Genomic DNA, 16,260 nt, shown 5'->3' with positions numbered 1-16,260 from the left:
AGAGTTGGTATTGATTTGTTTCATAAAAAAGAATGACCAACGTAAATACAAGTATCTTGTCTTAGAGAGGGATAAATCCTACTTTGCAAAGGATCACCCTGATTCAAACAAAAAATTCTCTGAAACTGACATTATCAAGATGCTTTAATTTTTAATTGACAACATATTTGTTACGTTCGGAGAACTTTTTTTTTCAACAGACTGTCGGCATTCAAATGGGAACCAGTTGTGCCCCTCTTCTTTCCGACTTGTTTCTTTATTATTATGAGGCTGACTTCATACAGGAACTTCTTTGGAAGAAAGATAAGAAGTTAGCAATATCCTTTAACTCCACTTTCCGCTATATAGATGACGTTCTTTCACTAAATAATTCAAAATTTGGTGACTGTTGAACGCATCTATCCCATCGAACTACAGAGATAAAGGATACAACAGATACAGTTAAGTCGGCCTCATATCTTGACTTACATCTAGAAATTGACAATAAGGGTCGGTTGAAAACAAAACTTTACGACAAAAGAGATAATTTCAGCTTTCCAATTGTGAATTTTCCATTTCTAAGTAGCAACATTCCAGCAGTACCTGCATACAGGGTATATATCTCCCAATTGATACGATATCCCTGTGCTTGTATTTCCTATCATGATTTCCTTGATAGAGGGCTGCTGCTCTCAAGGAAGCTATTAAACCAAGAGTTCCAAATGGTGAAGTTGAAATCATCCCTTCGTAAATTTTACGGACGCCATCACGAGTTGGTTGACCGTTATGGAATAACCGTTTCACAAATTATATCGGATATGTTTCTTGCGTCGTAACTACAATTCCCTTCCCTTTCATGAATGTGACCTACCGAATTAGACTATTTACAGGATTTGTTATAACATAGGCAACACGACGGGTGCCACATGTTGAGCAGGATCTGCTTACTCTTCCGGAGCACTTGAGATAAGTAAACACCTAGTTTTTGGGAGGGGTTCGTGTTGCTTATTCTTTTGTTTTCTATGTTGTGTCATGTGTTCTAGTGTTTGTCTGTTTGTCTTCTTTCATTTTTAGCCAGGCGTTTATTTTCGATTTATGAGTTTGACTTTGGTATCTTTCGTCTCTCTTTTATAGGAACTGCCTGCTGCTTCTGTCCTGAATAAATTGAATTCTCTAGGTTTGAGGATTTCTCTTCCAATATTTAATAAAACTAAATGACTTGTGGAAATTCTGAATGTAAAACGTTTAACCCTTCTGAATCATGGTATTTTTCGATTTTCAATTATATGAATTTTTGTTATTTTCTTCTCATCCAATCCACCTAAATAACCTAAATCGAATTCTTATTTAAATCTTCGTATTTCATAAGCCCAATATTGTTTATTCTTTATTGAAAAAAGTTGAATCGAAGTGAAAATCATTTTAATGACAGTATATACAATAATGAAATAAGTTACCAGCACAATTAATAAATACTATTTTTTATAGTATCAAGTAAATATTTGTCAAAATAGAAATGCATCTACTACTACACGGTCGTCTTATACTTTATTCTTTGATATTTGATTCTGCGGTCCATCATATTTCTCACCTGCAAAAAGAGAAAATATCTAAGTTACTTACTGATAGTCTGATAAACCGAAAATGGCTAAATGAAATTTCCATTCATTTCCCTTATTTTTGAATATTAATGTTTGAGTATTCCATTCGTGTTTGTATATCTATCAGTGGAATAATAAAAGTTTTATAGACTGGATGATTTAGAACTTGTCATATCGTATAAACACCTGCCTATTATAAAAGACAGTATGCTGCTTTCATTTGGCTATGTTTTCGTTTGGTCGCAATTGCATTGATAAATATACTTCATGTGTTGTCCCAGTTTTCAGAGACATAGGATTAGACTGCTCACTTGTCACCGCGCCAACGCCAATAGTTTTAATAAAGTATTCAATCGGACAATTACTTAATATACCTTCTTCTGTTTATAGCAAACAATGAAGAATATCTCACTTGGATTTTTTTTTATGATTTATTATAATCAATTCGATAAAAAAAAGTTTAAAACTAAGTTTGAAAATACTACTACATGTAGTATTTACTTGCTCTCGTCGATAGTAGGATCATACAAATTAAATATGTTCGAAAGATCGAATTTATTTGTCCAGGTTTGAAATGATGTATCTCATCAACCAAATTTTAACGACATGTTGATAAAAGATCCCCCCTCCCTAAAAATACAACTAGTTCGGAAATTAATCTGTTGTTTACAATTCTTTTTTCATAATAAATTAATAAAGGTCACATCATTAGATTATTACTTACCCAACATTTCAGCTAGAATATTAAATCTATCTGAACCAAATAACATTTCCTTTTCGCCATTTACATGAACAATCATTGTTGGTGCCCCAAATGCCTGCATTATAAATATAAATAACGTCAAAATGTCTTATTAGTAGTCAAATAATGAGGAAAAAAAGTTTTCAATTGAAATAGTTCTTGAAATTGTTATAAAAGAGGCGAATAAGTTTAAATGTGATGATACGTTATTATAAGCTATGTTTTTCGAAGACAAAATATATCAGATACTAAAGGCTAATTTCCCTTGAAAATATCAACCATTGACGCATAACCTATACCACTAGCAAATACCACATCAACCATTAACGCATAACCTATACAACTAGCAAATACCTCATCAACCATCACCGCATAACCTATACCGCTAGCAAATACCTCATCAACCATTGACGTATAACCTATACCACTAGCAAATACCCCATCAACCATTGACGCATAACCTATACCGCTAGCAAATACCTCATCAACCATTGACGCATAACCTATACCACTAGCTAATACCTTATCAACCATTGACGTATAACCTATACCACTAGCAAATACCTTATCAACCATTGATGCATAACCAATACCACTAGCAAATACCTCATCAACCATTGACGCATAACCTATGCAACTAGCAAATACCTCATCAACCATCAACGCATTACCTATACCACTTGCAAATACCTCATCAACCATTGACGCATAACCTTTACCGCTAGCAAATACCTCATCAACCATTAACGCATAACCTATACCACAAGCAAATACATCATCAACCATCAACGCATAACCTATACCACTAGTAAATACCTCATAAACCATTGACGAATAACCTATACCACTAGAAAATATCCCATCAACCATTGACGTATAACCTATACCGCTAGCAAATACCTCATCAACCATCAACGCATAACATATACCACTAGAAAATACCTCATCAACCATTGACGCATAACCTATACCGCTAGCAAATACCTCATCAACCATTGACGCACAACCTATACCGCTAGCAAATACCTCATCAACCATTGACGCATAACCAATACCACTAGCAAATACCTCATCAACAATCAACGCATAACCTATACCGCTAGCAAGTACCTCATCAACCATTGACGCATAACCTATACCACTAGCAAATACCTCATCAACCATTGACGCATAACATTTACCGCTAGCAAATACCTCAACAACCATTAACGCATAACCTATACTACTAGCAAATACCTCATTAACAATCAACGCATAACCTATACTGCTAGAAAATACCTCATCAACCATTAACGCATAACCTATACCACTAGCAAATACATCATCAACCATCAACGCATAACCTATACCGCTAGCAAATACCTCATAAACCATTGACGCATAACCTTTACCACTACCAAATACCTCATCAACCATTGACGCATAACCTATACCACTAGGAAATACCCACCAACCATTGACGTATAACCTATACCACTAGCAAATACCTCATCAACAATCAACGCATAACCTATACTGCTAGCAAATACCTCATCAACCATTAACGCATAACCTATACCACTAGCATATACCTCATCAACAATCAACGCATAACCTATACTGCTAGCAAATACCTCATCAACCATTGACGCATAACCTATACCACTAGCAAATACATCATGAACCATCAACGCATAACCTATACCGCTGGCAAATACCTCATAAACCATTGACGCATAACCTATACCACTAGAAAATATCCAATCAACCATTGACGTATAATTCTTATATCATTTGCATATCTATAAATATTTGAATTGGATTGGTCAATTAGAATTTTTCTCTTGGTTTACACTTCGATAAACCATGTTTCCGAAACTACTTTCGTAATTTATTCATGCGCGATACACGTTCTTGCAGGATAATGGGATTTTCAGCAAATTGAGATTATAAAACAATTGCATAACAGTTGTCTGTATTCTAATGCATATATAACAAAACAAAGAAATAAAATAGATGCAATAAAGCTTCGAAAATGTATAAAAATAAAATTTAAATAAAGTTCCGCGAAATTTCATGAAGGATTTGGCGAATTTACGTCAGGGCAAAACACGACGTCAAACGAATGAAAATTTTCAAGGGAAATATTATTTCGTTACGTGTACGCTTCAAATTCGGATAATATCTAATTTAAATGAAGTTTGTGAGGTAGGTGTTATTTCATTTTAGATTTTGTTGCATTTATCGGACATTGATGGTTTTTAGAAAGTCAAGATGGCGGCGTGCTCCTTAGTTACGACATGCAAATGTGCTTTTGATGCATGGTAAATATCGTAGCCATCAAACAAATAATGTAAATTAATAATCGCGTATGTTTGGCTGAAGAATTATAAGGATTAAACACATTTTTTCTAGAGGTTATTGATGTGTAAACCGGGTCTCTTACTCACAAACTTGACATAAAAGTCCTTCGGACTTTATTCAGTTTGTGAGTTAATCGCTCCGGTTTACACATCAATAACCTCTATAAAATGTGTTTAATCCTATAATAACCTATACCGCTAGCAAATACCTCATCAGCCACCAACGCATAATCTATACCACTAAAAAATACCTCATCAACCATTGACGCATAACCTATACCGCTAGCAAATACCTCATCAACCATTGACGCACAACCTATACCGCTAGCAAATACCTCATCAACCATTGACGCATAACCAATACCACTAGCAAATACCTCATCAACAATCAACGCATAACCTATACCGCTAGCAAGTACCTCATCAACCATTGACGCATAACCTATACCACTAGCAAATACCTCATCAACCATTGACGCATAACATTTACCGCTAGCAAATACCTCAACAACCATTAACGCATAACCTATACTACTAGCAAATACCTCATTAACAATCAACGCATAACCTATACTGCTAGAAAATACCTCATCAACCATTAACGCATAACCTATACCACTAGCAAATACATCATCAACCATCAACGCATAACCTATACCGCTAGCAAATACCTCATAAACCATTGACGCATAACCTTTACCACTAGCAAATACCTCATCAACCATTGACGCATAACCTATACCACTAGGAAATACCCACCAACCATTGACGTATAACCTATACCGCTAGCAAATACCTCATCAACAATCAACGCATAACCTATACTGCTAGCAAATACCTCATCAACCATTAACGCATAACCTATACCACTAGCATATACCTCATCAACCATCAACGCATAACCTATACTGCTAGCAAATACCTCATCAACCATTGACGCATAACCTATACCACTAGCAAATACATCATGAACCATCAACGCATAACCTATACCGCTGGCAAATACCTCATAAACCATTGACGCATAACCTATACCACTAGAAAATATCCAATCAACCATTGACGTATAATTCTTATATCATTTGCATATCTATAAATATTTGAATTGGATTGGTCAATTAGAATTTTTCTCTTGGTTTACACTTCGATAAACCATGTTTCCGAAACTACTTTCGTAATTTATTCATGCGCGATACACGTTCTTGCAGGATAATGGGATTTTCAGCAAATTGAGATTATAAAACAATTGCATAACAGTTGTCTGTATTCTAATGCATATATAACAAAACAAAGAAATAAAATAGATGCAGTAAAGCTTCGAAAATGTATAAAAATAAAATTTAAATAAAGTTCCGCGAAATTTCATGAAGGATTTGGCGAATTTACGTCAGGGCAAAACACGACGTCAAACGAATGAAAATTTTCAAGGGAAATATTATTTCGTTACGTGTACGCTTCAAATTCGGATAATATCTAATTTAAATGAAGTTTGTGAGGTAGGTGCTATTTCATTTTAGATTTTGTTGCATTTATCGGACATTGATGGTTTTTAGAAAGTCAAGATGGCGGCGTGCTCCTTAGTTACGAGATGCAAATGTGCTTTTGATGCATGGTAAATATCGTAGCCATCAAACAAATAATGTAAATTAATAATCGCGTATGTTTGGCTGAAGAATTATAAGGATTAAACACATTTTTTCTAGAGGTTATTGATGTGTAAACCGGGTCTCTTACTCACAAACTTGACATAAAAGTCCTTCGGACTTTATTCAGTTTGTGAGTTAATCGCTCCGGTTTACACATCAATAACCTCTATAAAATGTGTTTAATCCTATAATAACCTATACCGCTAGCAAATACCTCATCAGCCATCAACGCATAATCTATACCACTAAAAAATACCTCATCAACCATTGACGCATAACCAATACCACTAGCAAATACCTCATCAACAATCAACGCATAACCTATACCGCTAGCAAGTACCTCATCAACCATTGACGCATAACCTATACCACTAGCAAATACCTCATAAACCATTGACGCATAACCTATACCGCTAGCAAATACCTCATCAACCATTGACGCATAACCTTTACCGCTAGCAAATACCTCATCAACCATTGACGTATAACCTATCCGAATACCCAATGACTCATAAAAATTTAATGTGTAACATATCCCATAAGTAAATGCATCATCAACCATTAACGTATAATCTATCCAATTAGCCAACGCATTATCAGCCATATACGTTTAATAGAAATATACTCCATAATTTCGACATCTTACAAAACCACATAAGCCAATGCATCACCAGTCATTTACCTTCCCTAAATCCTTTTATTTATTAGCCCGTCAAAGCCTCATCAGCGTTTATACTTTCCCCATAAGCCAATGTTTCATCAGGCGTTTCATTTCCCATAAGCCAATGTCTCACTTGCCATTTTTCTTTCCCAGGGACCAATGTCCAATCAATCATTGACTTATTACCTATAAGCTTAACCGATGCCTCTTCATTTGTATAAGTATAACCTACCCCATTAGCCCGTGCTTCATCAGCAAAAGCTTGCAGTCTGTCAGCAACATCTTTGTCTTTTGATCTTTTTAATGCTTTTTTGATGATGTCATCTTTCATTCCTGCCTTCTTTGCTGCCTGCAAAAAGATTATAATTATAGTCAAATAAATATATAACATTATTCAAGTACGTTTTCATTCTTAAAATAATAATTTTAACTCCAGTATCTAGCTTATACTTAGTTCGTTTCAATTCTTTTAAAAGACATTTGGGAATACTTGACATCTTGTTTCCTATGTATTGTGTTAAATCTCAGTGCACAACATTGAAAAATATAAATTGCTATTATGAAAGTTATATTTTTGAGTACCTTATAAGATTTAAGCATAAAGTTTGAAAGTTTCAAGTATGTTTAGTAAAAACGGACAAATCATTGAAAAAACGACAAAAACCAAAAGCAGAGATAAAAACAACATCGAAAAGTACCAATCATCAAAACTACAAGGAGGTACTACATTGATAATTAAGCAATTCCGATTATTACATTTTGTTGTGTAAAATTTTGGTAAATACCTGTGTGAAATGTGTATCTTCTGTTATTCCTTCATCCTGAAAGTAAAACAAACATACAATGTTATCGATCGAGTTTTAAGGTCTTGATTGCAGAAGAAGGCAATATGGCACGCATTATATATTTCTTAAATGTTGGTTTACTAAAATATTTATGTCACCTGAAATACTTTATATATTGGCGAAAGATCGAGTTAAAGTAATTAATTCCGCTACAGTTAAAATTCATTTAAAAATCAGACAAAAGTGTCAGTACTAAAACTGTACTGCTGTCAGCCTGAGGATAGCTTGTTGACGAAATTCCTTTGCGCATACTCCTTTCTACGGTATTTCAACCTATCGTGTAGTTTTATAGTTTAATCTTTTATTATCGGTCATATTAGAACAGGCCTTAAATTTATGTATTTCTGTTTTTACATTCATTATGACTAAAACAAATGTGTAGAAATAACCAGAATGAACAATTTAACATGAATGTTTGGAAGGTTTTGTAGATACACACGTTACATCTAATGAATATTTTCTCTTACTCTGCTCCATACTCTCATCCAAAACTGGCGGGAAAGTTCCTCTGTGTATTCTTGGTAATCCATATCTACTGCAGTTACAAACAACATGGCTGACTTTGAACCTTTTTTAAATATCACCTCCTCCGGGTTCTAAAATAAATCTTAGTCTTTAATCGACGTGTTTTTTTTGTGTTTTTTTTTTTAAAGAAATAAACCCTATTGTTATAAATATTGGAAACTAAAACTACTAGTAAATTATAACACAAAAAATAAAATTTTGTATTGACATCATTGATGATCTTATGCTGTTTATGTGTTGTTGGATATCATTCATGCAAATTCATGATTTAAAAAATCAGAAACCCCTTTTCAGAAATATGTTTAACATGAATTGATACAATTTTAGAAGGGGGTCTTTTTGCTTATTTTTCTCTATTCTATGTTTGGACCTTTGTTCTGCACTCTCTGACCATCTTTCTCTTTTCTGTAAAATATTGCGAGACCTCCATGTGTTCATCTAAATTGTTATTGATTTAATGTTCAATGTCTTATGATAAATAAAAGTTATAAAGCAAAACAAGTACAAAGTTGAAGAGTATGAATGGTGAACGAAATACTATTTATTCACATAAAATGATTTTCTTTTTACTTTTTACTTACAGAAGGAATTTTCATTGGTATTTGAGTGTGTTTTGCGAGTCTCATTAGATCTTTTCCTATGTATTGCATTTTGATTGGATTAACACCAGGAGGCTGATTATCTGCAAAGGAAGAAAAAATAGCCACTGTCGAACAGAATTGAAATGTAGAAATAGGTCCAGTCTTGCGACGAATATATAATGATTCATTGATTGTAATTGATTAACGTCCAGCGGCAAATGTTTCATATATTTTCAAGACAATCTAAAGATAATGTAATCAATACCAGTTACAGGTATTGTTTAGGACTTAAATCGAAATCCAAAATGGCTGTAACCTACAACCAAGTCATAATTAAATAGAGCCACTTAGTATTATTTTTTTTAGCGCAGTCAGTAGACATCTATATTGTTTTATTAAAGTGCAACCTGATATAACACAATAATACAAATATGAAACACATTTTGTTGTAAGTCAGCCTTCATAGGCTTATGGGTTCGTGTTGTTTATTCTTTAGTTTTCTATGTTGTGTCGTGTGTGCTGTTGTTTGTTTCTCCTTTTCATTTTTAGCCATGGCGTTGTCAGTTTGTTTTAGATTTATGAGTTTGACTGTCCCTTTGGTATCTTTCGTCCATCTCTTATTATGGACTAAATTGCTTCTCATAATTATATGTTATGAGTATCAGATATCAATTAAATTATACAATAAACAAGTAGTTAATTTTTTTCTCATTAATGTTTGTGTTCAAATATTAGAAATGTTAGACTAAGTGATAAATTTTGACACTATTTTAACATTATATCATAAGTAAAAATTTTATTTATCCGGATCAGACATATAATCAAAATTACAGTTATAACTCTGACAGTCCATACACATACTATTTCTCTGTAATGAATAGGAAGGGCAATGTAATACACAGTGTTTTTCGTCTTCTACGGCTCCAGTTCCGCAAACTTTACAAAGTCGTATATCAGCTTGAATGGTCCGGTACCGCCCTTTCTCGATTTCAATACTTGGAATACTTACTTGCTTTTATCTTCCTCTGTTGTTTTAATTGGTAATTATACCACATCTCCTTTTTATAATAGAAATCATAATATCAGTCATAAGTAAATAATGCAATAAAATTAGGTGCTTTGAGAGGAATTAACATTTTACTACTTCCCAAACCTCTGCAATTACCTGATGCTTTCATTATATCACCTAATGAGACCGGTTTCAATTTTAGGTCCATCTTCTTCCATTTAGATACATAACGTTCCAGAATCTATAAGTATACAAATAACAGTAGATTACACTTTAAACCGCCCAAAAATGTAGACGAGGCGTTCATAATAGCAGAAAATTCAAATAGCAGACTTGGCTATCATTGTTAAATTTTTTATCAACAACTTTCATAGACTCTGACCGATCAACTGCTGAATATTTTGTATAGGAAGCTGTTTATTGTGGAAGATCCGATATGTACATATTGATGTCTTTTGTTGATTTTTGTGTATTTTTGGGTCAGTAGCCTAATGACGTATGCCTCATATCAGGAATTGAATCAAGATTGTTGAAATTTGAGGCGGGATTCCAAACATGAAATATATATGAACACATTGTCTATACATATTTCCAATGTTATGCCTTCTACGATCCCACATCCGCAATCTGAGAACTATAGTTTCAACAGATCTGGCAAATATTGTTGTGCATGCAGGTTTCTTCAATTGTAACATAAATAGTTTAGAATAAAGTAAACATTAAAATTTGATATATTTTTTTTTAAATATTTTTTTCTTTCATAACTGATTCTTTTGTCTAAAATGAAAGCTAAAACAATCAATTTGAATTGTCATTGGGAATTTTGTTATCACTTGTGAAGAAAACATCATTCCGGAGATGCAAAATAAACATAATCCTAACCGCTCAAATAAACACATGTAAACTCATCGAACCTTTTAACAAACTGATAAGTAAGGGTTATCGTACCAATATTGTAATCAAATCTCTGAATATAGTTTACATTGGCACTAATATCGATTTTGTCATTAGCAAATTAAAACATAACTAAATTGTATCTTCTTTTGAGGCGGGATGTACAGAGACACAAACACGTTATTTTTTTTTTATCTCTAAAGAAGTCGCTCCTCACTATCCTACTACCTGTCGATACATTTATTTTTTGGCATTGCACAAGTCATGTCTTCTCTGACTGTTCATGACGTTAAAATACTAAATCCCTGGGATGTGTTTTAGTTGATTTTAGTCTCTGACGCATGATTTTTTTAATTATTAATTGTTTTTTGGCTTTTAAATAGCTGTCAGTAACTGCGAGTACTCTCAAATCGTATTTTCTTGTTAATTGGACCTGTTGATACTTTTAATAATGTTTTTTGTTATTTTATTTTAATATGGATCTTGTCTATATATACCAGCTTTGATTATTTGAAATATCTACTAATTTTCACTTCTTCGTACTACATTTGTATGAACATCAAGATTATTCTTCTTAAATCTGTACAGGGAAGTTTTAGCTAGCTCTAATTGTATAGTTTTATTGTTGATATTCACCCCAATTTGTATCTAGTGTTAAATTATGTATTTATATGACATAAGTTTCTTGGTATTCCTAATTATTGGTAGAATTTTATACACATGAGTAGTATACCTAAAACGACAAAGTTATTTTTCATTTACCTGTAGATAAAAAACCGTTTTTTTTTCTAAAGTGATTATTTTCGAAGGGTTAAATATTTCGCGGTGGTGTTTTGCCATGGCTTTGTTTGGACTTTTTTGTTTGCTTTTTGGCCTTGTATGTTTGTCCCTAACATTTTACTAACTATGCAATTGCACTCATGTATCGCATATCAAATTTATTCGTTCATAGTGTGTTAATTTACGTTTTTTTGGTTGAGTTAAGCCTTCCACTTGATATTTTATCGTGTGTTTTCTATGTTGTGATGTTATGCTATTGTTTCAGAAAAAGGGAGAAGGTTTGGTACCCATTAAAACGTTTAATCCCGCTGCAAATATTTGCACCTGTCCTACGTCAGGAATCTGTTGTACAGTAGTTGTCGTTTGTTTATGTAATTTATACGTGTTTCTCGTTGTTTCTCGTTTTTTATATAGATTAGACCGTTGGTTTTCCCGTTTGAATGTTTTACACTAGTTATTTTGGGGTCCTTTGTAGCTTTTTGTTCGGTGTGAGCCAAGGCTCCGTGTTGAAGGCCGTACATTGACCTATAATGGTTTACTTTTATAAATTGTTATTTGGATGGAGAGTTGTCATAAGACATAAGACATAAGACATAAAGCTTTATTTAGAGTCGGTATAAGCAAGCAATTACAAACATAAGCTCTGAAGAGCTTTTAAAACCGACATAACAACAAGTAAAACAAAACATACATATCGAGTCATGCACACAACATTAAACATATAAAGCAAGAGTTCATATCAGTATATAACCATGCAGCACAAAAGTTCTTTAAGCATCGTATAAGTTAAACACATACTGATACATGCAATTATGAGATTAAAACAAAAGCACAAATAAATAGGTTTGCACATAGAAAGCACATTAAAAGCACATAAAGTTTCTAAAATTAGCACAAAGCAGCAGAAGCACTATAGTAAAGATAATAAAATAAATTTGCCATGCTGAAAATAAAGCAACAAACCAAAAAAATAATGAACATAGATTAAGTGGTTTTGCAGGCAAAGCATTGACATGAGCTGCCAGACCAAGAATTTATCAAGTTCTTGAATTGATTTAAAGATGATAGCTTTCGAAGCTCATCTGGCAGCTCATTCCAAAGCCATTCATTGGCACTCACACCACATCTCCCTATATCTATATAAATGGTTTTTTTTAGGCAGACACTAACTATGACTTCAAATTATTGGACACTAACTTTGACTTCGAATATGAAGTTAGATGTAGGAATCAAAAAAATAGCACAGATGTTTATATATTCATCTATAATACTTTAAAAATGTTATATTATAACGAGTAAGACCGTTAATTTCATAAGATGTTTTACAGTTACACTTTCGCAAAATTAATTGATACAAAAGAGAGGCAAACGACCGATACCAAAGGGACTTTCAACCAGATAAGTAGGAAAATTAGAAAGAAAAATATTTAAATTATCTTCTTATAATTACATTAAATGTAAGTTTCACTGTAATACGTTATTCTGATTGGCTAACTGTGCATCAAGTGTTATTGCTTAAGCAGTTGTATCACACAATAAAACTTTTCATTCATGATGACACGAGGTCCCACAATAAAGTGCACAGGTAAATGAAATAAAATCTTGATAAAAGGTGTGTTTTCATGATCCTATAGGTAAAAATGTAATTATAAGTATTGAATGCTTTTTTTTGTAACTTTATAGGGTTGTAAAAGCGTTGACCGTGCGCACATTTTTAGTATGAAGCGCTTCCGCGCGCTTCATACAAAATGTACTTCGGTCAACGCTTTTACACCCCAATAAATTTACAAAAAAGAGCATTCAATTCTTAAATAATTACATTAGATGTATGTTTCATTATAATACATTATTATGATTGGCAAACTGCACATCACGTGTTAATCCTTAAGCAGTTGTATCACACAATAAAACTTATCATTCATGATGACACGAGGTCCCATAATAAAGTGCACAGGTAAATTAAATAAAAACTTGATGTAAATCGTGTTTTCATGATCCTAGCTAAAAAATGTAATTATAAGTATTGAATGCTTCATTTTGTAACTTCATAGGGTTGTAAAAGCGTTGACCATGCGCACATTTTTAGAATGAAGCGCTTCCGCGCTTCATACAAAATGTACTTCGGTCAACGCTTTTACACCCCAATAAAGTTACAAAAAGAAGCATTCAATTCTTAAGTATAAAGATGTGTGTAATAAACCAAGTATCTCAGGAAATAACCTTGTATCCAGAAACAACAGATAGTTTGTTTACAATCTACATAGGATCGATTTTTTAATCGCACGTCTCGTCTTGGTAGCTTAGACATGACACAAAAACTATTTTGTAAATTTTCTTTGTGAATTTAAAAACATTGTACTTTTCACCGGAAGTGTACCGGCTGAATTAATATAACTGAAATGTTATTTCTTTTTTTGTAAATTTTCTTTGTGAATTTAGACACATTGTACTTTTCACCGGAAGTGGACCGGCTGAATTAATATAACTGAAATGTTATTTTTTTTATAAAGTATTAGTCCGCTTTAAGGTCAATAATAAGAACATACAGATTAACTTCAATAATACCTAGTTTTGGTTTAAAAACATTTAAATCCCAAGGTGGTGAAATGTTCTAAATTAAATACTGAAATATGATTTTTTAAATGATTATACATTACTTCAAATTTTTATATGTATACTGTGTTAAACGTTGTTCTAAGAGATACACTTGATACAAGATCTGATTCATTCCGATTCATTTTGTTTGCTCAATTTTGTTTGAATCCAACGACATTGCATTTAAGCAATTTCTAAACATCAATGAATATGTCAAATGTTCAGAAAATCGCCATAATTGTATTAGAAACTCAAATGGTTGGTGCTCCCCTTTTTAATGCCTGACGTTAATGTTCTCTAATATGCATAAACCCAAATGTCCAAGGAAGATAGATTTTGAAATCCCAACAGAGCTTATAGTAAGGATAACTGTCGACTTGTAGCTTAGCTTATAATGAGCTATAAGTCGACAGTAATCCTCTGTATTCTCGCAAAATAAAAAAAAAACCATTGTCTGACTTTTTCACTATTATTTCACTAAAGCGTAAAACCCCCAAAATACTAACTCACCTCAAATCCAAACCATGAATATGGAGATAGTACATCGTAATACAATTCTACTGTTTTCTTGTCCGACATTATTGAAAATTTAAATCTATTTTGTTATTTGGTACGTTTTCTCACTGTTAGCACAACTAAAGAATCGAAGTGGATATCTACATTCTTTATTTTTATAGTATATGGTTGGGTAACGATCAATAATCCTGAAGTATAAGGTCAATATATAGTGTTTAGACCAGTCTTTATTTACCACAATAATGTTCTAATTCGTAAACTCAACTGAACATAACACATTAATCAATATAATTCATAATTATCACATGGGAATAGCCTCTTGCAAAATTCATGTGCATTTTTTATTCAGATAATAAGTACAACTTATTCATTTTATCTCAGTTAAAATTGTTTGTCTCTAAACAGAGGTTTCTCATCATCTTACGAACGAACGACAATTGACCTAACTTGACATAAGGGGACAAGAGGGAGCATTCGTTTATTCAATAATTTTGGACTATCGGCTGTGATCTTCTACCCTTCGAAATTTCTTTTACATAAAAAATATATACATTTTGGAATTTGTAAGATCATTTTGAGTCGTAGACATATTATATTGACTTGATATGTATATAATATATGATATACAATTACGTTTAATCAAAACAGTTGAAAATCTAAATGATCAATAAATTAGGGGGAAGAATATTAAATATTTTAACCCAGGACAGCAATCGTACAAAAGATTTTGATAAAAATCACAAAATAATTTCGGAACTTTTAGTACATATATATATATATATATATATGAAAAAGCATATATATAGAACTTTGGAATGGAAGAGGCAAGGAATCTTTTTGAATCTTATCAATGATCAGATCAATGAAACAAGGTCTTTTGCAAACATGAGGTAAAACGAGTGAACGCCTCTAATTTTAAATTTGAAAAAAAAAAACATCCTCGGATCAGGGGTAACTTCGTTGCCACAACTCTAAAATCCAAATGATCACTTCTTGACCTTAAATCATTATAACTGATTTATATTCTAGCTAAACTGATAAAAGACATAAAATCAAGAAAATAACTAAAGGGAAACATTGAAATAAATATTTAAGAAAAAAAAAAAAAAAAACACCAAACAGTTAACACTTGAAAAAGATGTTCTGTAATGTATTTAGGTTTTTATTGTTTGTTTTGTTTTCATGGCAGTTCTTATTTTCTTTGTTAAAAAGATGTTCTGTAATGTATTTAGGTTTTTATTGTTTGTTTTGTTTTCATGGCAGTTCTTATTTTCTTTGTTAGTATATATATAATTATTATTTTTTTTCGTGGAGTTTTTATGGAATGCTGCTCATGTTTTCCTTGGTTTTTAGAATGAAATTCAAAACAGTGTGACTGTGGCCATTGATTGACACATTAAATCATCCATTGACTGGGACAATTTACGTGAACGTTTGTCTGTAACGACCACTGTTCACGACGTACCTACGATAGACATTTAAACTGTGGGGTCACCAAAGGTTTCTTAACGCCTTTAATTATAAAATAATTCAAAAAATTAATC

General features: G+C 32.5%; 1 protein-coding gene across 1 annotated transcript; it reads right to left on the bottom strand.

Moving 5' to 3' along the window:
* Positions 1-1,384: 1,384 nt before the first annotated feature.
* LOC143079266 (glutathione S-transferase kappa 1-like) lies at positions 1,385-14,860 on the bottom strand. The gene is made up of 8 exons (XM_076254508.1): positions 14,711-14,860; positions 10,088-10,172; positions 8,923-9,023; positions 8,284-8,412; positions 7,757-7,792; positions 7,204-7,320; positions 2,305-2,398; positions 1,385-1,570 (listed from the first exon to the last, which is right to left on the bottom strand). Exons 1-8 carry the CDS (start codon positions 14,777-14,779, stop codon positions 1,521-1,523), a joined length of 681 nt encoding a protein of 226 aa, XP_076110623.1. The 5' UTR covers positions 14,780-14,860; the 3' UTR covers positions 1,385-1,520.
* Between the last annotated feature and the right edge of the window lie 1,400 nt (positions 14,861-16,260).

The sequence above is a fragment of the Mytilus galloprovincialis genome, chromosome 6, assembly GCF_965363235.1.
Source record: "Mytilus galloprovincialis chromosome 6, xbMytGall1.hap1.1, whole genome shotgun sequence".
NCBI lineage: Eukaryota > Metazoa > Mollusca > Bivalvia > Mytilida > Mytilidae > Mytilus > Mytilus galloprovincialis.
This window is presented reverse-complemented; position numbering and strand designations above follow the sequence as displayed.

Excerpts from the sequence above, each read along its gene's own strand:
- LOC143079266 (XM_076254508.1), bottom strand. The coding sequence starts at position 14,779 with ATGTCGGACAAGAAAACAGTAGAATTGTATTACGATGTACTATCTCCA. Across the intron at positions 2,399-7,203 it reads ATGAAGCACGGGCTAATGGG|GCATTTGGGGCACCAACAAT; the intron begins GTAGGTTATACT and ends TTTATAATGCAG. Across the intron at positions 1,571-2,304 it reads TATTCTAGCTGAAATGTTGG|GTGAGAAATATGATGGACCG; the intron begins GTAAGTAATAAT and ends CTCTTTTTGCAG.